This window comes from Hippichthys cyanospilos, chromosome 1, assembly GCF_059441005.1.
Source record: "Hippichthys cyanospilos isolate Australia breed blue-spotted pipefish chromosome 1, RoL_Hcya_1.0, whole genome shotgun sequence".
Taxonomy (NCBI): Eukaryota; Metazoa; Chordata; class Actinopteri; order Syngnathiformes; family Syngnathidae; genus Hippichthys; species Hippichthys cyanospilos.
The window spans coordinates 14016452-14039126 of NC_142369.1; the positions used below are offsets into that span (position 1 = coordinate 14016452).

General features: G+C 40.4%; 1 protein-coding gene and 1 long non-coding RNA gene across 2 annotated transcripts in view; one reads left to right on the forward strand and one right to left on the reverse strand.

Moving 5' to 3' along the window:
* tmem8b (transmembrane protein 8B) overlaps window positions 1-20499 on the forward strand; it is a 46454-nt gene extending 25955 nt beyond the window's left edge. The window contains exons 9-13 of the mRNA XM_088431412.1: window positions 2248-2390; window positions 4984-5162; window positions 6939-7085; window positions 11299-11415; window positions 16319-20499. Of these exons, the coding sequence (XP_088287538.1) occupies window positions 2248-2390; window positions 4984-5162; window positions 6939-7085; window positions 11299-11415; window positions 16319-16654 (922 nt within the window). The 3' untranslated portion in view covers window positions 16655-20499. The remainder of the gene's footprint in view (window positions 1-2247; window positions 2391-4983; window positions 5163-6938; window positions 7086-11298; window positions 11416-16318) is intronic.
* Window positions 20208-20731, reverse strand: LOC148429353 (uncharacterized). The gene is made up of 2 exons (XR_015867600.1): window positions 20583-20731; window positions 20208-20455 (listed from the first exon to the last, which is right to left on the reverse strand). It is a non-coding gene; the product is annotated as an uncharacterized LOC148429353 (long non-coding RNA).
* Between the last annotated feature and the right edge of the window lie 1944 nt (window positions 20732-22675).

Sequence of the window (22675 nt, forward strand, 5' to 3'; positions counted from 1 at the left end):
TTCTAAATACGAGTGATAATAAGAAAGAAGATATAAAGATCTCTGGCTCCCTGTTAAACACCTCAGCACACAGAGCCACCATTTGATTTCATTAATCGTATCTGCTAAGGTTCCTAGCAAGATAGGCAATATAGTCACCCTTACCCTTCTCACACACATTCACAATGATGAACCTGAATTTATACTCTCAAATGAACCTATGGTGCATTATTCTCAAATGTGTGAGGCCAGAGTAACTGGAGAAAAAAGTCCACACAGGATGGTGGGGGCTGAAATTCAGACTTGGAACCTCGGCATTTCGAATCTTCCTCGGTTATTTACAAGAGCAAAATGTTTGGAACCCCATGTTGACTGTTCCTCATGAATATTTAACAGCTTGTAATCACTTCTTTGGCTTGGCCTCAATTTCCCCCAAGCAACCACACATAGACATTATTTGTTGTCACTTACCGGATAACAATAAAAAAAAAAAACACTCAAAATGTCCTAACTGCCGTTTAAATACAGATTGTTTACCAAGTTCAATAATTCAGTATACTTTTAACGTCTGCCTCCTCTCAATTCATTTGAGCCCCATTATCTTACACTGCCTCTGGCGTATAGTGGTTATACTGTAGAATCTAAGGTTGCGCTTTGAGACAAATTCAATACATACGCATTTGCTACAGTCATTTTGGGGAAGTCAAAATGAAAATGAGTGAATTGTTTCTATCAAGTTGTCAGATACATTAAGAGCGCTCAGTATTTTTCGTCTGACTTGTTAGGTCTGAGCTGTAAAAGAATGAACAGAATGAAATGGGAGCGTTTTTTTTTCTTCAATCCACTCGGGATTTGCAATTCGGTGTGAATAACAGATGGTGAGTGAGCCTTGCTGTGCTCTGAAAAATATGCACATGGCAATCTGGGATTTTTATATATTTACCTGCACTTAATTATTCAGGTCATGCGTAAGAGGTAGTGCGAGTGACAGGTTTGCTTCACAGCTCCAATTTAGTTGATTGATAAAACGTGAAAAATAACCAGACAAGCAGCTGCGTCAAATTAATATGATTTCAGGAAAAAGGCAAAGCAAGACATTTGTTACCACCTGCAGTTTCAATCGCCGTGATTGATTGTAGGATTTGGCAATTAGTGAAGTGACAATGCCAGCGCAAATGTATTTCTCATCTACCAATTGCCTTAAAAAAAGATTACATGTAAAAATACGTTGTCTCGTTTGCTTTGTGGTAACAGTTGGCAATTTGTAATAATGTTTGCAGAACTAACTAGTCTGTTTGTACTCAAACTAAATAATGCCTCTCGAGGCATTTTTAGGTCATGTGCACATAAAAGTAAACAAATATGACAGTTTAACAATGAAAGAGACTTTTGTATGAAAAAAGAACACAGTGCAAAAACAAAACAACTACCAAGTACATAAACACTTTAAATATTCTCTTTTGATTATTATTATAATTTTTTTTTTTTTTTTTTTTACAAAGGGCTGATTATTTAATTTCTCAGGCCTCAAATGACATTGCTCAGTGACTTACCGTCTGATTTAATATCACATATGTCATCCTAAACTTGGCTACAGTAAAAATGTGAGCTAGAGCGTGACGACGTGTTCTTATTTGGTCGTTAAACATTAGCATGGCTGCGTTAGCTTGGCATGCTAATTTGTAGCATAACCTGGAACTGTAATCCACTAATTTCTATCACAGTACTAAGGGTCATCTGTTCTTTATCCTCGACAAAGAGCTGAGCTGTCTATACTGGACCAATATCCATGTAATATATACTGCCACCAGGTGGCCAAATCAGGCACCAACACAACGGTAATTTCAATCAATGCCAAGTCTGACAAAGACTCAACTTTTTAAAAGTTTCATTTAATGTAATCACTCTGTTAAAAAGTGCGATAGAATGCTTTTTTTTAAACAACTTTTTACTTTGCTAGGCTGTGGATTTTCAATGCCTGATTTGAGTACCGATCGTCGTCATGGAATGAATTGAACTCATATATAAAGGCAGAACTGTTTTGAAGAAATTCAAGTTGAACCCTAAAGCAGTCACATGCGATGTTAACGCACCAGTAAATTATTTATTAATTTTAGGTATGCATGAATACTGTCCAGCTTCAAAGCTTTTGATTTGCAGACTGCGTTTTTCTGGCTGAGTTGAATCAGGGGACAGCTATAATAAACTGCTTCTTCAGGTGTCTGATGCTGGTAAAAATCTCAATCTCCATATTCGCTGACGTTGCAGTTTGGAGGCGTGCGCCAACATCACTGCAGAGGTGTACATGCGCGCCTACCTGACGCCGTGCATCAATGACTGCGGCACGTACGGACAGTGCAAGCTGCTTCGCACCAACAACTACCTTTACGCTGCATGTGAATGCAAAGCAGGTATGGAACTAATGCACATTGCATTACATCAACCGAATTAAAAGTTCCGTTCTTTATTTTTTTCCCTATAAGTTGAATCATGCCCTGTTTGGATTTTATGATCGCCTTCACCATGGAATAAATGAAATCCGCTTTCTTTTATCCAAGTGGAAAATAGCTAAGGAATGTGTTTTGTACTGATTGCCAATTATTATTCATGCATAATTAACAATTAGCAAAACGCCGCTTTGCCAAAAGGCTTTTTTTCCATCAAATATCCAAGTTTCAGCGGGGTAATGAATCGTCTATTTTATTTTCTTATCAGAAAATACATCATGCCGCTGGATAGGCTGTTTGCCACAACGGCTTTGACGAGCCCGCTGACGAAGTTTATCAGTTTAGGTCACGCGGCTGCTGATGTTAATCGTTCGATTCGAGCAATTTGGAAAGTACAATAAAAAAGGCGCTTGATTAAAAGCGGCTCTTCAATAAAGTATGAGCTTATAAAGCTAAACAAAGCTTGTCCTTTGAGGATTATTCCTGAAATCCCGCTTTGATTGCTGCGTTATCAGCGGCGGTAAATTCATCGTCGCTGCTTCGACGCGGCTCAGCTCGCGCCCCTGGCCTTGAATTCTCCATTCAACTGTGCTCACAAATATTTAATTCACGCTGTCTTATCCAATTTGCCTCTTGATCGGGATCCAATTCATGTTGGGCAGAGGCGATCTCACCAGGAGGCTCTGTTGTGCCGGATAAACAACTACCCAAATATATTCTTTTGCATACTTTTCTCCACAGAAAAGATGCCTTGTTTATGAGGACGACCTGATGAGAGAATAGTTTATTCAATTTACAAGCCTTGCTACGCACATAAACGATGCTGGGTTGTTTTCCCAACCAACACGCTGGCTGGGTAACTGTAGATTTTGAGCAGATTTTGCTACTTTTACTACTGAATTTCACCCAGCGTGTTGGGTTGTAGAGTTGATTTGGGGAGGCTGAAAAGCTGGAGCTGCTCACTTTTGTGGAGTTGAAAGTTCCATTGGGGGTGGATTGGTATTGGCCAATCCAAAATGGAGACACTAAATGGAAATGGAGAAAGCGTTTGCTCTAAAATATAGTTCGCTCAAAAAGGGACTGACCCCATTTTTGTGGTTATTTATTTAACCCTAAAAGTTTGGTCATGCTTTTCGTTTGGCGAAATTTTCTGTGAGTAAAATGAGTACCGCACATAACTGCTATGGTCTTCCTTTCACCCACGTCGGCTGAATGTTTTTCAGTGTTGACATTTAAAAAAAAGGTTGGCTATGTTTCATTTAAATATTATTCAAATATGTTCATTTATTTTTAAATTGAAGTACGTGGATTCAGATGTGCCACAAAGATTTCAAACATTTTTCATTTATAATGTCAACTGCGTTTCAACTGCACATATCAATAACCTGTACCTACCAATGTATCAAACAACTTGAAGATTGTTTTCATTTAGATACCCTGGAGTCAAATTATCCTGCTGGTGTTAAATTGGGCCGATTTGGGCCTTTGATGTAGCGGTTCAAAATGCACCATGCATTCATTTCTAAATGTTTTGGAATGTCACTCAAAGTCACTGTTGAGCAAAAAGTCATGTTCAAAAATCACCCATGTTTACATTGACGGAGCACACAATATTCTATCGGTCTTGAAAGATGAGTCAAAATGCTTGAAATCGGCTGGCACTCTAGTAGCTTCCACTGGGAGAGTTAACCGAGTCCTAATGGCCACGGCAATCACTTGACATTGCTTCATCTTCTTCTGCTGGTAGTAAAATGTGTATTACAGTATGTCCAAACAAAGCTAGATTGATGAACTGGTAACTCATTTCTTGGAACTGGAACTGTGGTATAGGCACTTTTTTTTTCTTGCTGGATCAAATCATTAAGCCATTAGGCAAAAGGGTATAAATAACCTGGCATTGGCTCATTCCCTCTTTGGACTCCGAACTGGGTTAGCAATTTCGACCGATCCGGGGTTACTTTTGAGCCAACACTTGAAAGTGTACAACATATGGGAAAAAGAAATGACACCATGGAGTCATCGTCAGTCAACTTGAGAACAAAAAGCCTTCTGTTTGTGTGCACTGCAAGGGTATTATAGTTAAATAGCATAAACTAAAATTGAGGGAAAAAAACTAAATTAAATAAAAACAAAAACACAGATTATGCTTGTAAAACTAAAATCACAAAGAACTAAAATTTAAGTATTCATATTTTTCTTTATCAGTAATAAATATACTCTAACTTTTGGGTTCCATTTTTATGTATTTAGCATAACCACAGAAAAAGGAAGGTCAGTTGTTTGAGATTTGCAGTTTACAATGCTTAGTTACCTTTTTTTTCTCCATCTTGCGCCCCACAAACGCTCCATATACAGTATTAACAAAAACTAACACTAATACTAAACCAATAAAACCGCAACCAAAGCCAACAAAACAAATCAAAACAAACTTCCTCTACAAACAAATTGAAGGAAACTGATTTTTTTAAAAAAAAGAAAAGAAACTACAACGTTGTAATGAAAAATCTCAAACTATGATAACCGCGGCGTGCACGTGTGTGTTTGCTGTACCCGTCAGGCTGGGAAGGCTGGGGGTGCACGGACAATTCTGAGGCCTACTCGTACAGCTTCCAGCTCCTCTCCACCCTTCTGCTGTGTCTCAGCAACCTGATGTTCGTCCCCCCCGTGGTCATCGCAGTACGCAGCCACTACCTGCTGGAGGCCTCCGTCTACATCTTCACCATGTTCTTCTCCACCGTGAGTAACAACTGACAATCAAGCACCTCTTGTGCTGCTGCGCCATTCCACTTGTTTCAAGATAGGACAAAAGACCATTGAGGTTTGACGGAAAGGCCTGTCGGGCAGAACGCTGACAAGGAACGCGCAGCAGCCAATCTGACATTTCCAGTTAACAGCTTTATCAGTCTTGCTGAGATAGATCTTTTAAACTCTTGAAGGAGCTTGCTTTGACATCCAATAATAATATCAGAAGGAAGACTACTTTCGAATCGAAGCGGATAGAATGTCGAATGAAATATCTGCTAATGTGACATTGGTGAGCCATCCATTCATTTTTATTTTTTTTCTATTTACCGCTTGTGTAATGATTTTTTTCTTAAAACTGAAGTATGCTATACTGAAATAAACAAAGACGTTTTTGCTTTGATTTTAGGGCACAAACATGAAATACAAACACGGTATGGTAGCAGTGAACTCACTTTATGCGGCAATTTTTGACAGTAATGAAAAGAGGAGGCTTCAAGCTGCTTTAAGCCACTCTCGGTTGATGTTTACTGTCAAACCAAACCTAAAACCAAAATATCACATTGGGCATTTAAAATAATCAAACAAACAAATACATAAACATGCAGTGAGCCTAATGCTAACATACAGTGGAAAACGCCATTAACAGACTAATGATTAGGATATGTGGCACAAGCTAAACACTGTGATAAAAACTAGAGATACACCGAAACGAAAATGTTTGACCCAAACCTCAAATTGAAAATGAGAAATGTTTGGCTGAGAACCGAAAACCAAAATGAAAAAAAAAAAAAAATTGTGGCTGGGCGCCTCGCGGCAGCCAATTGACTTCAGGGACCGATTGTAATTTCACAAGCAAGTGTCATGCGCAGGTCTGTAAATGATTGATGAAAATGGAGTAAACCCGCATTCTAGGGCTCCGAATATTTTTCTTGTTTCAGCGCCTGTTTTAAGGGGACTAAATTCATTGTGCTCATTTTTGGGTTTAATGTGATAAGACTTATATACTGTATAACAAAGAAAGGTTATTTTATTAATTTTATTCATTGACAGACCAATAGACAGACCACATTATTTTGACATTTGCAGTTATGAACGTTAAACGCATTGACAGACTTCTTTTCTGTATGAGTAAGAAATGTTCGACTGTGTTTGAATGCAACATGTGCACTGCATACAGAATATTGGGTGCATTCCTAATTAAGAATCACAATGTTATAAGACACACACAGGCAGTTTGGAGCGTTATCAAATTCGCGGTGACATTTTTGTAGACAATTTAAAAAAAACAAAAAAAAAACGTGTGTTTGAAAGGCATTTTATTTCTATAGCCACTTATCCTCACTAGGATTGATGGCTTGCTGGTCCCTATCCCAGCTGTCTACGGGCAGTAGGCGGGGGACATCCTGGACAGTCAATCGAAGGATACACTGGGACGAACAAGCATTTACGCACCCAGTCACACTTAAGGACAATTTATAGTGTCCAATACACCTGTCACACGTTTTTGGATTGTGGGGGGAAGCTGGGGTGCCCAGAGAGAGCCCACACAGGCAGAGGGAGAACATGCAAACCCCACACAAGGCCAGAGCGAGTTGAAATCGAACTCGGAACTCTGAACTGTGGGGCGGATGTGTGAATCACTCTTCCACTGTCTTTCGAATCCAAAACAGCGCAATATCAAAAGTGATTCAAATTGTAATCTCTGTTTTATTTTGTACATTATATCTACCTGGCCTAAAGTCTCCCTTTTTGTGTGCCTCCCAACAGTTCTACCACGCTTGCGACCAGCCGGGCATTGTGGTCTTTTGCATCATGGAGTATGACGTCCTGCAATTCTGTGATTTCCTTGGCTCGCTCATGTCAGTGTGGGTCACAGTCATCGCCATGGCGAGGCTGAAGTCCATCATTAAACAGGTTAGGTTTTGATCTCGACATTGGCCATATGTGACTGGTTGTTTTTCTTCCCGCTGCACAAAATGCTACTCTGCTTGATTGTTTTAGCACTGAGGTCTGAACTTTAAAGAAAAGACAGAAAAGTGACTGCCTAGCAGTAATAAGTCAAATGCTTTAGTTTTTTTGGTCGTAAACGTAAAGATCAATATGTTCGCCTTTGTGATTGTCTGCTTGTTGACATTATGGGCTGAACAAACACTAACAGGTGCAGCTTCTCTGCGGGTCACCGTGGTCCTGCTGTGAGCCAGGATGGTGTGTGTTGGTGTGTGCGTGTCTGTCTGTGTGTCCATAAATGAGACAGAAAAGGGAGCGGGGGACCAATGGAGGGGAGGGAGTGTACCAACATCTGCTGTCCTCTAGAGTTTTCATTTTTGCTGAGCGCTGCAGTCTATAGCCTCTAATCAAATGCGCGTCAGGTCTGGCAAGTGTAACCGTGTGCTTGTGCGCGTGTGTATGCGAGAACACAGTGTTTGTGTGTTTGTTGACTGAGGAGAGACATCATTTGTGTGTGTGTGTGTGTGTGTGTGTGTGTGTGCGAGCGAGCGCAGCGGCAGCAAAGGACCTGAGAGCCTCTGATTGTAAATATATCCAATAATTAAAATTTCACTCAAGGACTTTGTAGCGACCTCAAGGGGGCCGTTAATCTTCACCGACTCAAGGTTAATGTGCCTTCAATCGGTACGAATCAAATATTACACCGTTAGACTTGATGTCTATGGTTTACTGTCTATTAAGTCTCTTTTGTAGTTGCGCCTTCTAGTTTATGTTTTTGATGGTAGTGTTGTACTTGATAGAGAGGAGGAGCTACCTGTTAAATGAGTGATCATCAGGTTCAGTGCTTCACTAAAGGCTGAACAAATTTAATTGGGATCAAAACCGAATTGGACAACTCTTTTGGGTTTGGGTCTCTTTCTAGGGTGGGAGGTGAGCTGGATCCTATCCCAGGTTTGGGGCAAGAGACGAGGTAGCACCAGAGAGACTAGTTGCCATTCACACTCACTTTCACATCAGTGGACAATTTAGAGTTGTCAGTGAATCTACCATACTGTATGTGTGTTTAGAACGTGGAAGGAAAATGGGGAACATGAAGTACTGAACTGCTAATCACTTTGGTTACTGCATCACCCATGACTCAAAAAAACTTTTAAAAAGAGTTGCCGGTCATCATTGCATGTGTTTAAGGGAAACTAAACTTATTTAGCCTTTTTCAACAGTAAAACGTTAAATTTCTGTCAAACACAATATGTTTCAATGTGCTCGAAAGCACAACAGAGTTTCGATAGCTTGGCTTTAGTCCCATTCAAAAACATTTGCTTTTAATCGACCGTTATCGGTATATCTCATCCTGTCAAGTATCGAACTCGGCCTCAAAAGTTGACGGCCAAATCTTGGCCGACGTCCACACTTTCCCAAGTGCTACGGTAATTGAATTGACACTCGACACGGCGTCATCAAAAACGTGGTAATCACCACAAAAGGGAGCGCGCGCAGCCAGGCAGGTGACGGTGAGTGTGTAAATGACAGATAAAAATAATCCTCCCCCTTGAATCCTCACAAGCTCGTCCATCACAATGACAGCTAATGATTCATTAAGGCGCCCGGGCTGCCAGCGTCCGCGCTTGAATACAGTCGACGTGGCGCGTGCGTGTCGGGCCGCTGCTACCGCGTGACCCAGCGGTGCGGCATGACTGATGACTGCTGCCGCGCCACGCCGCTCCCCTCCTCCCTCGTCTATTCCAATTAGTCGTGTTCTCCTGCGGGCGGGTCATCCCTTCCCCGCTCGAAAAAACACGGAATGTCTCCTCGCGTTCCCCCGGTAGACAGAACGCAGACGCCGGGCGTGTGTGGCATATCTTATCGATCCCCCCCCTCCCCAACTCGCACTTTATCTTTTCCTTACATGCTTGTGGCTTTGTGTCAAATTGTGAGCTTGACAAAAACGAAAAGGAAAACTTAAGCTGGTTATTTATAGACCTCGCTTCACGTCCTCCTTTCTGCGCTTTGTTTTTCGTTGCTGTGATGGGCCTCTCGCTCCATGCATTTAGTAGAGTTGCACTTGATAAGATCCGAGATTTTCCCACTGAATTGGATGGCAATAGGATGCTTTGAATGTTTATTTCTATTTTGTCATGCTACAATGTGTATTCTCATATGGACAAATGGCACTGGGTAAAATTGTACTTTGCAGAGGCATACAGTAATGTGTGCCACTAAAAATAAAATGTTTTTTTTTTTCACACTGCATCAGTTGAGTGGACCTTGTGCTGCTCCTTGTTGTGCTGTCCAAACTCGGTCCTTAGGTGTGTCAGGGAAAGAAACCTAAAAAAACATGCAGGATAGTGGCTCCTGAGGACACCCCTGTTCTATTGTGCTTGCTCTGGCCACCCGGGAACAGCAGAAAGACAGACAGACAGATTCAAGAGTTTTATTATCGTATGCATAGTAACACTACACAATGAAATTATTATAAGAAATGTACTGTTTATTGAGGCATTCATGTTGCATGTTCATCAAAGCAGCATGGCTTTAATTGAAGTCATTCTATGCAGAGGATTAATATTGTATGACTGTTAGTAGGGCTCAAGATTGTAGAGAATTATTGTCACATGTATAGCACGAAACCACACAGTGAGATTCTTACTCTGTTCACCTCAGTGAACAGAAGACGACAGCCACAATTGATATGGTCTATGCAGTAGCTTGCAAACTTACGGTCGCTAGGCTAATGGGCAATAATGACCGCGTGAAACTTTTAGTTCATCGCTGAAGTTGAATCTTTTGGTTAGGTCAGTTAGTTGCTTTACAAATTTTCAGCTAAGACGCCAACAGAAATATGCACTTCCACTGATGGGCTCCCAAATGCTCCTATCTGATTAGTTTGTCTGCTCACTCAGGCAAAACATGAAGGACTTCACAGTACTGTATATACTTTCTCACAGATCAGTGACCTTTCAGACGACCTTTTTCTTTTGTTTTAGTGCGGTACCAAATTGTTGCAGACAAGATTAATTGTTCCTCAATTATTTATTGATGTACTATTATGGTTTCTTCCCCATTTTTATGGCGTTATATTTGTGCCACAATTACGCACGCGCGGAAAAAAAATTGAGCGGAGAAAATCAAACTGAGCGAGCGAAAACAGATTTTGAGAGCAAGAAAAAAACTATTGAGCGCGTAATGATAAGAGTTTGAGCGCGCGCCGATGGAGTTTGAACACAGAAAAAGAAATTGCTCGCTCAAAATTCCTTTTTGCTCGCTCGCAATAGCATTCTCGAGCTCAACATCTCGCTCTCGCTCGCGATACTCCTCTCTCCCTCGCTCAACATCGCGTTTGCTCAACATTGAGCTCTCGCTCGCTCGAGTCGTCCTCTGCGCTCGCTCAGTTCTGCTCACGCGTTACGTTTGTGCCACAAAACCAGCCAATCAGAGCTTGTAAAAGCACTTTGATTGACACAGCTCAGTATCCAATGAGATTGCTTGTACGCTATCCGTTGACGCACTCTCGTTTGCCCTGTGTTCACCCGGAAAGGGCAAACGAGAGTGCGTCAACACGGTCTTGGGCTGGAGAATTACTTTTATATCATTATTATTACTGAATTGTATCATTTGACAGAAATACCTTGTTAGTTTTTGTACTTTAATAATATAAGCCCACAACTCCCGCCCATGTCGATGTGACGCACTCTCGTTTGCTCCTTCCGGGTGAACACAACAAGCAATCTCATTGGATATCAAGCTGTCAATCAATGTGCTTTTACAAGCTCTGATTGGCTGGTTTTGTGGCACAAACGTAACGCGTGAGCAGAACTGAGCGAGCGCAGAGGACGACTCGAGCGAGCGAGAGCTCGATGTTGAGCAAACGCGATGTTGAGCGAGGGAGGGAGGAGTATTGCGAACGAGAGCGAGATGTTGAGCGCGAGAATGCTATTGCGAGCGAGCAAAAAGGAATTTTGAGCGAGAAACTTCTTTTCAAGAACTTTTTTTCTGCGCTCAAAATCTGTTTTCGCTCGCTCAGTTTTATTTTCAACGCTCAATTTTTTTTTCCGCGCGTGCGTAATTGTGGCACAAATATAACGCCATACATTTTATGCTGAAAAAGGAGGTTGCAGCATTTAGAGCGACTCAACATTGATGCATGTGTTTTTCTTTCCTTCCTTTTTTTTTGCCCCTCAAGGTGCTGTATTTGCTGGGGGCCATGTCCCTGTCCATGGCTTTGCAGCTGGACCGTCACGGTCTGTGGAACCTGCTGGGACCCAGCTTGTTTGCTCTGGGCATCATGGCAGTGGCTTGGGTAAGACAAATATTTACTCCCCAACAGACGTATTTTTCAAACTGTGCTGTGCCTTTGCTGGTATTTGCCGCATCCCTCGCAACGTGTTACTCAGGGTATGACTGTCATTAAACATGGTTGTTTTAATCATTAAAATAATGCTCAGCTATATTTCCCTCGACTATATTTAGCTTCCATCCCAGGAGCCAACCTTCAGTTTTGTAAATTCCTGGTGCATTCTCATTTATTTCCATAAATTCCTGTCAATTGCCATGGAGGGTTTCCACCTCGTAAAATGGATTTGAAACCCTTGTCAGACCGCACCAACGCATCATTGGTATATTTGTGTGGAAGCTAATGCTGTCGGGGGCGTGTTTGACTGCGCCGGCTCCCTCGTTTCTCCTGTTTGTAGGTGTAATCCGTCACTTGGGCTCACATGAGCATGGCTAAGAACCGTGCCTTTCTGACCAATGAAGCTATTTCACATTATCACTGAAGGGCTTTTAAAAGTTCTGCAGCCTGTGTGGGTATTAGTCATGGCTTACACTTCCATTACAAGTCATCTTGTACTTTAACTGACTCTTCTCTCAGGACCTTATATGCTCTCTGAACTGAGAACATAAAAAAATATCAGTCTTTCAGGCCAGGTTCTAAGAAAAGACTTGAACGGCACGCCGCCGACAGGGGCCGGAAAGAACACAGTGTACGGATTTCACCTTGAAAATGATGTGTTGATTGGTGTGGGCGTTTTGGAGGCCGAAGAATCGACAGACACCGCGAATGCTTAAATCTACTGCCTTCGGTTTTTGTGGCAGGAAATGAAGGCAATGAATGACAAACAAGCGTCTTATTGTCAACCTTTTAGTCAGACTTCAACAAATCAAATTTTCACTCTTTGGAAAAAGCCACTGGCTGCTACAAGAGGGAAAATTAACTTAGTGTCTCGCTATTTCATGATTTTGAAACTTCCTTTATATACATTTTTTGGATTTATTACAATCTTGGCAGTCATGTTAACAACATTTTTCATGGTGTGTCAAATTGATGACATGATCATATTTTACTTTACAGGGACTTTCAAATATATCAATTATTAAAGGGATACTAAACGTATTTAGCCATTTAATCAGTTAGCCAGTTAATATCTATATAATTAAATCATTTTTCATGTACAATTGACATATTTTTGCATATTTTTCCCAACATTAAGGGATACCTATTTCAGGAGCCTGAATAACACACATTTCATACTTTGGAAATTGAATGAATTATAGGATGGAGAAAAATCACCTATTTGTTGGCGGAGTAACTAGCTAACTTCACCGTCTGGTTACCGGTTACGTTTGACACCTTCTGCGACCTATGTGGGTATAGTGCGTATTAGCAAGATTTCCTAAAGGGATCAAACGGTGTAAAGTTCTGCTTAAGGTATCTCATGACTGGAGTAGATTGCACTGAACTGTCGCGGGTTCACATTAGATCATTTGCACCCTAAAACAGTTAGGTTGAAAAAAATGCAAGACGGCTCAAAAAGAGACAAACCTTTGGGGTTATTTCTTTAAACCCATAACGTTGGGACTGAGTGCTATACGTTCCGTTTCGTTTGTTCAAAAATGGGGTTAAAGAGTTTGGTCCCTTTTTAACACATAATTGTTATTTTTGACTCCACTGTTTTTAGAGCATATACTCCCAAAGTGGTAAAGGTAGCATCTGATTGGTGCTGTGAAAACAGTCCATGATTTTGAGTTCTGATAATCATAAGGTAATGCAATTACGTTTTCATTTGTCAACCGCCACGCGTATGCAAATGTTTTGTGATATACGGTGATGAGATCCGCAGAATACAATAGAATGCACGCGTCTTGCCCGCGCTGATTAAAGCGGTGACGGAGAATCTCGGATGTCGGCGCGGTAATAAAGCGCGTGCCGACAGGTCATGATAGCTGCAATTGAACGATAATGTTGCAGTGCGGAAGTACTTTGATTATGTCTGCTTTCAGTCCCTCCTCTATATATGCCGCATCTCCCTACAAGCGCACTTTCATTTAAACGCTGCAGATGCGGCTATTGTTCACATCGGCGGATACGGGCGAATTAGATCGGTCAAGTACAGAGCACCGAACGTCGCCGGCTTCGCAGGAAGCGTCGTGAGCACCGAAGTCGAAATCTGTCACCGCCAAACTCTCTAATTCCCCAAACTAAACGAGCGTCCTCCTGGCTTATGCATTAAAAAAAAGGCCTCCCAAGTCCAAACGGACAGTAAAACACAGCGGGTTTCTTTTCACTTGGCTTCACGTAAATTATTTCTTTAACCTCGTATGTATTCGGCAGGCTAATTTAATTGCAGCCATTTTCCAGCTGGAATCCATGTAATTATTCCGGTCACTCATGGGTGCTCTATATCTGTCTTCACAATCCATACCAAGGCGCCTTGGGAGACATATAATGCAAGCAATCAGTGTTTATGAAGTGGGAATAAAAGGGAAACACTCTAATGTGTAGACAGCGTTGAGAGAAACATGAAAAATCTACCTGGTCAGCACTTACAGCCTTTCTGGGCCACTTGAGTGGATGAGAATATTCCGTATTAAACTTAAAATGACATCCTGTTACGTTGCAGCCCGGGGGAGTAACGAAGCGCAAATAACAACATTAATTATGTTTAATGGCGACTGAGGTGCAGCGTTGCCATTGAAAATATCGATCGGTTGATTGTCACAACCATCACGTTGTGGGCTTGAGAGATAGCTGCATCGAATAAACATAAAATATGATCCTGACATTCACCAAGCAACGTCGGATTCATTAAATAAAATGTCTCACGAATATGAAATTTCAAAATAATGATTGCTTGGAAAGCTGTTCCCTAGAAACAGAAAATCAGTATTTTGGATTTTAACTTGTGTTATAATGTTTATTGTATTGTTTGTTATAGCTGAGGAAGCAGAGTTCAAATCCACCTCGCTATGGCCTTCCAGTGTGTAGTTTGCATGTTCTCCCCGAGCCCGCGTGGGTCCTCTCCGGGCACTCGGGCTTCCTCCCACACTCCAAAAAAAATGCACGGCAGTGTATTGGACATACTAAATTGTCCTTAGGTTGATCGTGTGTGTGCCATGCAATTGGCTGACAAGCAGTACAGGGTGTCCCTCGCCTACTGCCTGAAGTCAGCTGGGATAGGCACCAGCAAGCCTGCCAGCCTTGTGAGGATAAGCGGCTATACAAAATGTATGAATGTTTATTGTATGTCTATATGCACTTGGACATGCTTTTGTTATCAGCACCGGGAAAACCCCTTAAATATATGAACAACATTTACATTTGGTATAACCCACTTCGTGCAACCGGAGACCACAGACCATATTTGCACACTTATGCATACATACATACATACATGCGTCCATACATACATATATGCGTGTTGTCTAGAGATTTAAAACAAAGGAGATTAAATAAAGTGAAATTCACATTTTGTGACAGATCAAGAGAACGATAACAACATTTATCAAAAAATGCATTTATAACCATTTACCTTTGTAAGTTTGGCAAAGAACTTTGCTATGGCTCGCTATAGCATAGGTGCATCAAAGGTGCTGTTGGGAAAGTTGAATTTACCATACGTTAATCTGATTACTCGCGCATGCGCTTCCATTTTCCACATTTTTCTTCTACTCTTTAAAGATTAAAAATTACATTAACACGATCGAAAACATAACCCTTTAACTATGACGATAATTAATTCACATTTATTGTATTATTTTGACAATACTAGCATATGTGCTCATAGACGAACTTTGCAACCTCAAGTATGTTTAAATATTTTACTAAAATTAGGCCCATTGGCACAATAACTTGCAAAATATGCACGTTTCTCCATTACACAATCAGGAATGCTATGCATGTCCATCTGTGAAGATAAGACAACAACTAGCCTAAATCCTCAAGTCAGCTGTCAAGTAACCTCTTAATATGAAAATGACCTGTGAATGTAATTCAGCTAGTGTTTTGCAGAAACATACCAGAGTGCTTGTTTTCCTCTTTACAGTCCCCCAACCCTCAACTCACTCATCCAATCATAAATTACACTCAGGCACCTTCACAGCCTCTGTGACAGTTGGAATTTATAGTACATTAGCAAGAAGCCACATTTCACAGACAGTGGCTGGATAACTATAATACTTTTTTTTGCAAAGTATTCACTCCTGAGATTAAAATAAACAAAAACAATTGTAACATGTAATGACTGTATCGGCGTGGTGTGAAACTAGCGAATTTTTACAATTTTGCAACTGTCTGCAAGGCAGTGAAGGGGTCTCAATGTGTTGGTATTTAGATTTGTCAAATTCCACTTTCACCCTTATCAAGTTAGCATTTGACAAAAAAAAAAAAAAAATTGTAATACAAACGTACATTGATACTTTGAGATCTGTGTTAAAATTGTTTTGTGAGAGTCATACAAATAGAAATGAAGAATTGGCATCTTCTATTGATCAGTATGACTGTAATTCATAATTCAGTCTTTATTTTTTTCTAGATATGCCTTTCTGAATTACATTATAAGAGTTGTATGTCAATGGTATTTTCCATTACATGCTAGCATTAAGATGAAGGGGGCCTTTTAAAAGCAACATTTAAACTGCTTTGTTTTATGTTTAATTTGACTGTAAACTTAACATGGGAGTGGCATTGAGCAGCTTGTAGGCTCATTTTTTTAGGCATTTTTTCAATTTTCTTAATTGCTCCTGAGTACAACGCTTGCATGCTAAAGCAAAACAAAACATGATTACCTCTTGTATCTCAAAAATTCATTTGTATCTCAAGGCACCACTGTAAGTGCAATCATACTTTATTAGACAGACTGAAGGTTAAGCTGTGTTGATAAACAGCGCAGTCATTTTTTTTTTTTTTTTTTCTTGGGCCCCCTTAGACGGTGCGCACCATCCGGCGGCGGCGATGTTACCCGCCCACCTGGAAGCGCTGGGTGTTCTTCCTCTTCCCGGGCACGGCCATCGCCACGTCCGCAGTGGCCCTTTACGCCTTTGTGGAGACGGAGGAGAATTACTTCTACATCCACAGTATCTGGCACATGCTGATCGCCGGCAGCGTGGGCTTCCTCCTGCCGCCCCGCGCCAAACCCGACGCCAAGGTGACGCCGCTGAAGCGCAGGCGGGGCTGCGGCTATCAGCTGTGCGTCAACGAGCATGAGGAACTTGGCCTGGTGGATCCGGCCATCATCTCCATAAACAGCATCTGCACCAGCTGATGAACTCCCACACTCGCACCCTCTTCTCCTCTTCTACCTTAGTGACACTTCATTGCCTTCTTTGACTTGGGACGTTCACACACGGGAAATAAGCCACAGAACTTGACGAACAGATGTAAATACTTTTATGCCGATAATGACCCATGGTTTGATTTGATCATCATCTTGTTGTCACCGTTATTGTTGTCAGCCCCCATGAAGCGAAGCAATGCCGCGCGATCCGGTCGATAGGCTAGAACGCTCCTCGCTTACCCACCCAAGTCAAGCCCGTCTTATTTACGCAGACCTTATCGCAAGGCACTTTACACATAAAGCGGGTCAAGAACCACAACCCTCAGACATGAAACTGTGGAACCAATGGAATTTCTCTATTCGGTGCACAGAAAATGGTGTCCAGTTCGCTCAGAATGCCCCTTACCGTCGTCTACTTTTACAGCAGACAAGAGCAGGCCAAAAATTGCATCATTGTGGCGGCCATATTGGCAAGGGTGACTTCCTCATTAAAAGTATGTTTGGGCAGATGCCGACTATGTTAGCGAGAAAGAGGACTCTTTCAAATGAATTGGAGCATAGTGTGAGCTTAGCATCCGCTAAGCTAACATGTCGTATCGACCTGTCAACCACGCCATTTTTTGGTACGGTACACTATTTTATTCAAGATCTTGTCTACAGCATCTAATGATAGCAAAGGTGAAAAAAGTAAGCGCTATCATAATGGCTCATGAATGTGACCAGCTGCATGTGCCATTATCCTCCCCAAAGCAACAACAATGCAGGTCCAGACTCTGGTTTCTTTTTGGACGTCAGAAACTTGACTGCTGTTGTGAATTTTTTTAGGATCAGTAAAATAGTCTGGAAAAAAACGATATTTTTTCGTTTTCTATAAAATTGAAGATTCAAAGACACAAGTCTTAACAGAGCAGACTGGTGGTCTGTAAGAGAGTGTAAGGACAAGTGAAAGAGTAGTTCCAAAAAGGAAGTCAAAGACAAGACAGTAATGCTGAACTCACACATCTGTCAAGGTTTCGTTCTAGCTACACTAGAATGTATGTCAAGTGAAATATGCTTTGTTCAAACAAAACAGGTGGTCACTAATCTACAGAACGTTATACTGAATACTTAAATTCCATTACACAGGCATAGAACCATTCTGTACTATTTTGGTCTTTTTTGGCTCTTCTAATGATGCAAACCTGGCATTTGACTCAGACATGTCTCAGACGCAGCCATCAAACTCACCCAATTATTTTTATTGACTCTACCAAGTCTATGTTAATAGTCCTGACAACTACCTCATTCTCTGCCATTGATGATTATACACAGCAAAGATCCAATTTTACTGGGATGTCAGTTTAACGTTATTATTAACAGATTCGCAACAAACTTGAAATGAAGTTCCAAACTAGCTATTTCAAAAATTCATCCAACCACGATCAGCAAAGCCATGCCATTTTCTAGATTTTCGTGGTGGTTGTAAAAGTTGCTTTTACTAGTTTAACATCAAGAATTGGCTTTAGCCACGATTTCTTAACAGACATATTAATAAAGTTGATGTATTGGAATGGGCATTGATAGGGGTGATATATTGATATACTGTATTGACATATTAATAAGGGTGGACTTGACTACAGTCCTGTAAGAATTTAAATTTGGATATTGTTTGTTTCAAAACTTTGCAAGATTCTTTTCATAATATACAATATAATATTTAAAAAATAAATAGACATGTGAATTCATTTATGTATTTATTCATCTATTCACAGTCATTTTGTATTGCATCAGGCATGTTTAGGCAATGAACAAGTACAAAACAAAATTCTTTCTTGTACTGTATTGGGTGCCTTAGGCCAAGAAAGGGTGTTTAGTTGCAACGGACGATTAACTCTAACGGATAAGCCCTTGCCCCAATTAGTCCGGGAAATCGAGGTTCCACTATATAGCTATATATATAAGAGAACCAAGTGTACCCCGCATGGGCAATCACTTGACGACAGAGATAAGGAAGAAACCTTGAACAGCAATTTGGCTCAGCGGGGCAGTCGTTAGTCTCAGGATAGAGCGGTTGACCAACCAGGGGAGGGAAAAAGGCCACAACAACAGTCCTTTCAACAACAGTAATGCCCCATGAGTAGAAATACTATCTAATGTCGAGGATTATTTGCTGGAGCCTACCTCAGGAGTGGGACGCACCTTGACGGGGTCACCGATATTGCTCGGCTAATCTTTCGATGTAAACTTTTATTGGGTCATGTTAGCGTAAGAGTGACGAACTGGAATGATGCATAATGGTGAACGGAGACTCTCCGCACCTTGCTTTTCAACCACGCTCATGCACACAATTTGTCGTAGCCTGCACACATTGCTCGACAGTCTGTTTTGGCGTAGCCCACCTCTCGCTCCAAAGCCAGCTGAAATCGGCCCAAGCTGACCCGGCACCCTCACGAGGACAAACGCTTTAGAAAAAGGACGCGTGTCTGCTCCAAAGCAGCATGAGCCCGATCGATTTTGATCTCTGATACAAGCTGCTCGGTACACTGGGGGTGTTATGCGTTCGCCGCTCTTGAGCGATTGCTTCATGGGGGCTTCACACCGTCGTTTTTTGCGGTTTTGTAAGTTACCATGGAGACAAGTGCAAGTACTACTGCTGTGTGTATAGTTTGAAATTGCTGTAATGAAATATGAGTGTGCGCCGTATTGGTGCACACCCTTGTTTGTGAATATGCATTCAAAGTCAAGGCTGCTATCTGACGGTGACTGTACAACTGCTTCTTTTGGTTATTTATTGAAACGGGCTGGTCATATTTCACTCACAGGGTTTTCCGAAGTAGGAGCTCCTTGCAAACTCATTTGACATTTCAAGGGGTTCTTCAAAACATCTCCAGTAGGTAGTCATTGACATTTGCAAGCCTTTAAAACACAATTCATGAATTTATCTATTATACTGTATTTATGCTTTATAATTTGTCCAATTTTCGATCAAGCAAGAAATTACAGTCACACCGACAAGATGGAATTTTCACTGGATGGAAATGTCACTGTGGCCTCAAGCACCAGAGAAAATCTCATTTTGCCAATAGGGTCAAGAGTAATTGCAAAAATGTAAGACAATTAAAGCAAGAATATGCAGTAGATTTGTCAACATGGCTTAAGGAAATATCAAGTAAATTTAAATGCAATGTATAAAATTAATTGGAAAGAAATGAATAAATGTCAATATGAATTGCTAAACTTAGTGTATTAAATACATAATTCTACAAAATGTAATTTACATGAGTAAAACAGGAATGGCTAGGATTTACTTTTTTGAACAAAAAGGTTAGAGTGTGATTTTTGGGGGATGCCATTTTCTGATGTTTGTTCTCTAGACTGCCACATGAACTCACATCATCTTGCAGTTAAAAAAAAAATCTTTACTTTCTTTAACAGCTGAACTTTAAAAAGCAGTGATACTGAGTGAAAAGACATTTTATGATTTCTCAAGGGCACTTTTTTTTTTTTTACTATTATTATGGATTATACATTTGCTTTTGCACTGAGACACAACAATGTCATGTACAATTTTCTAACCTGCATCAGTGGTATCACAAATGTAAAAACAAACAAAAAAAAAACTAGTCGTCTTGTGGAATGTTAGACTGTCTTTTGCGACGGCGATGTATCGCTTTGAAACGAATGTGCTGATTGCTCTCCGGGGGAACAAATCCAAAGTGCAGCTGCCTGTCGGGAGGAGAGGGAGACAGAGGCGGATCACCGCAGACCTCAAATCAAGAGCGGTCCTCCTCTTCTCTCCCCTGACAGGACCTGTGTGACACCACATTCATAAACAATAAATGTTTTTTCTTTGCCTTTGGCTCTCGCTGCTCCTTTTCCAACGAGGCTTTTTCAAAGGCAGACGAGCCGTTGAAGACATCGGATTGCAATTCCCGACCTTAATGGAAGCCGGAGAGAGCGAGATGAGACGCCGCCGTCAACAGCAACCTCGCAGGAATAAAGCAGGAGATGAATAATTCTCTCGTGACAAGCATCGCTGCTCTCTGCGCGTATGCGCTACGAAGCCGCGTGACAGTTTGCTCTTTGCTTTATTAGAAGTGCAACTTTTTTTGCTGTAGGAAATGATGACACATATCATAGACACAAGTGGATTCCTCGGGGGAGAATGATAAAAATATTTACGAGCGTTCCCGTTATTTTATTTCTTGCCCCAAATTTTGCTACTTCTGCAATATAATGAGAGAGATGTGGCCAATCTTCACACAAACATTGCTTATTCTAGTTCTTGACAATTCCTGAAAAAAGTACAACACATGGATCGTCCATAGTTTTAAAAACAAATATACATTTTTTCAAATGTCTTATAAATGGTCACTTAAGACAGTGCTTTACCAAGTTCACAGAGTAAAACTTTACTATTCCTCGCTTCTTTTTTTCTGTAAACAAAACAAACAAACAAACCACATACTGGACTTTGTTACTTTTTCCTCTGGAAAAAAAAGTCATTGTATTTTGTTCTTTCCCTCGAGGAGGGGTGGCAGGGAACTTACTATACAACAATGCTTCTTAATTATATTTTGCAAAGCCCCCGCTATGAAAGAGAAAATATTTTACCCCCACCACCCCACCTTAAATAAGATTATTATCTCTAAAAATTATGTAAGTATTCCTTAAAATGTATCCAATTTATTGTTTGAAAAAGGAACAAGCAACATAAACCAAGCTCAACATCTGTTAACTGTTACAGCAGTTCTACAAGTTAAAATTTTGTCTATGCAGAAAAAACTTAAGTGCATCACAGTGCCTGAAAAAAAGCAATCCTTATTCTATCATAATTACACTTCTCATGGCTAAAAAAAAAAAAAAAAACTTCAGGTAAAAATTTAAAAATTGTTATACATATTAAAAATTAGTACCAACATAGTAAAAAAGTAAGTGATACTTATTTTTCATATACATTTATACAATTCAAAAACATAATAAACAAAAAGTATATAAAGGATTCATTCATCTTCAAAGTGACGTGATGAGCTTTTAATGGCCATATTCCTTAGTGAGGGTAGCCTGGCCTCGGCTAGCTTAGCCATCTTCGTATTTCTTGATTATCTCCAGTTTCCATATTAATCATCTTCTTCTCTCTTTAACATCACTAGAAATCTTGGGACACAGTTAACCAATTCAAGTTTTCTAGGTTAGGGTTAAGGGTTATGTAAGGCTGCACGATTATGTCCAAAATAATAATCACGATTATTTTGGTGAACATTGAATTATTATTTATGTTTGGTCAAACACGTCTATTTATTGCTCTTTATTTTAGTAGCAGTATATAAAAAACCCTATATCCTTACTAGGCACAATTTCTCCCCCCTCCCCCAAAGGGACTAATGATGCACATCATGGTTGTTGTTGTTTTTTTTTTTTTAAGTCTTAACCTCCTTACCACCTACCTAGAGACGGCCATTATTTTATTTTCCTGGAAAACAACCTCATTAGACATGCTTGTTTGATATAAAAAAACAAAACAAAAAAAAACACTTTAGAGGTTTTTTTTAATCTAACAAACAAACAAATAACCTTAGAATATCAGTGTTCATCATCAGTGTTCTTTTTTAAATAAAACGCCATACGCCACTGCATATGGATGTCTTTTCCCCCTCTGAATGGATTGTTTTGGATATATCCTTCTGTCGCTGATTCTGCAGGTGTATCTAATAAAGTGACAAGTGATTTCAATTCGGCCATAGAGCGGTCCAATAAACCAGCTCAAGTCGATTGAGTCCAATTTTATGCAATAAACTGTTTATTATTCAAAGTCCGCACATAAAATTTCCAAGAGAAGCAAAGCACAGTGAGTCTCTTTTTTAAGCATAAATATTGTAAGCATTAACCATACAATATGTAAAAAAAGTATATCTGTTTCTTTGAAGTTAACCATAGCCATTTAACAATCCTGAGTTTGCATTCTACAAAATCAAAATCTGTATGACGAGAACTGCACAAGTTTAAGTAAAAGCACTGCAACAACCTTTT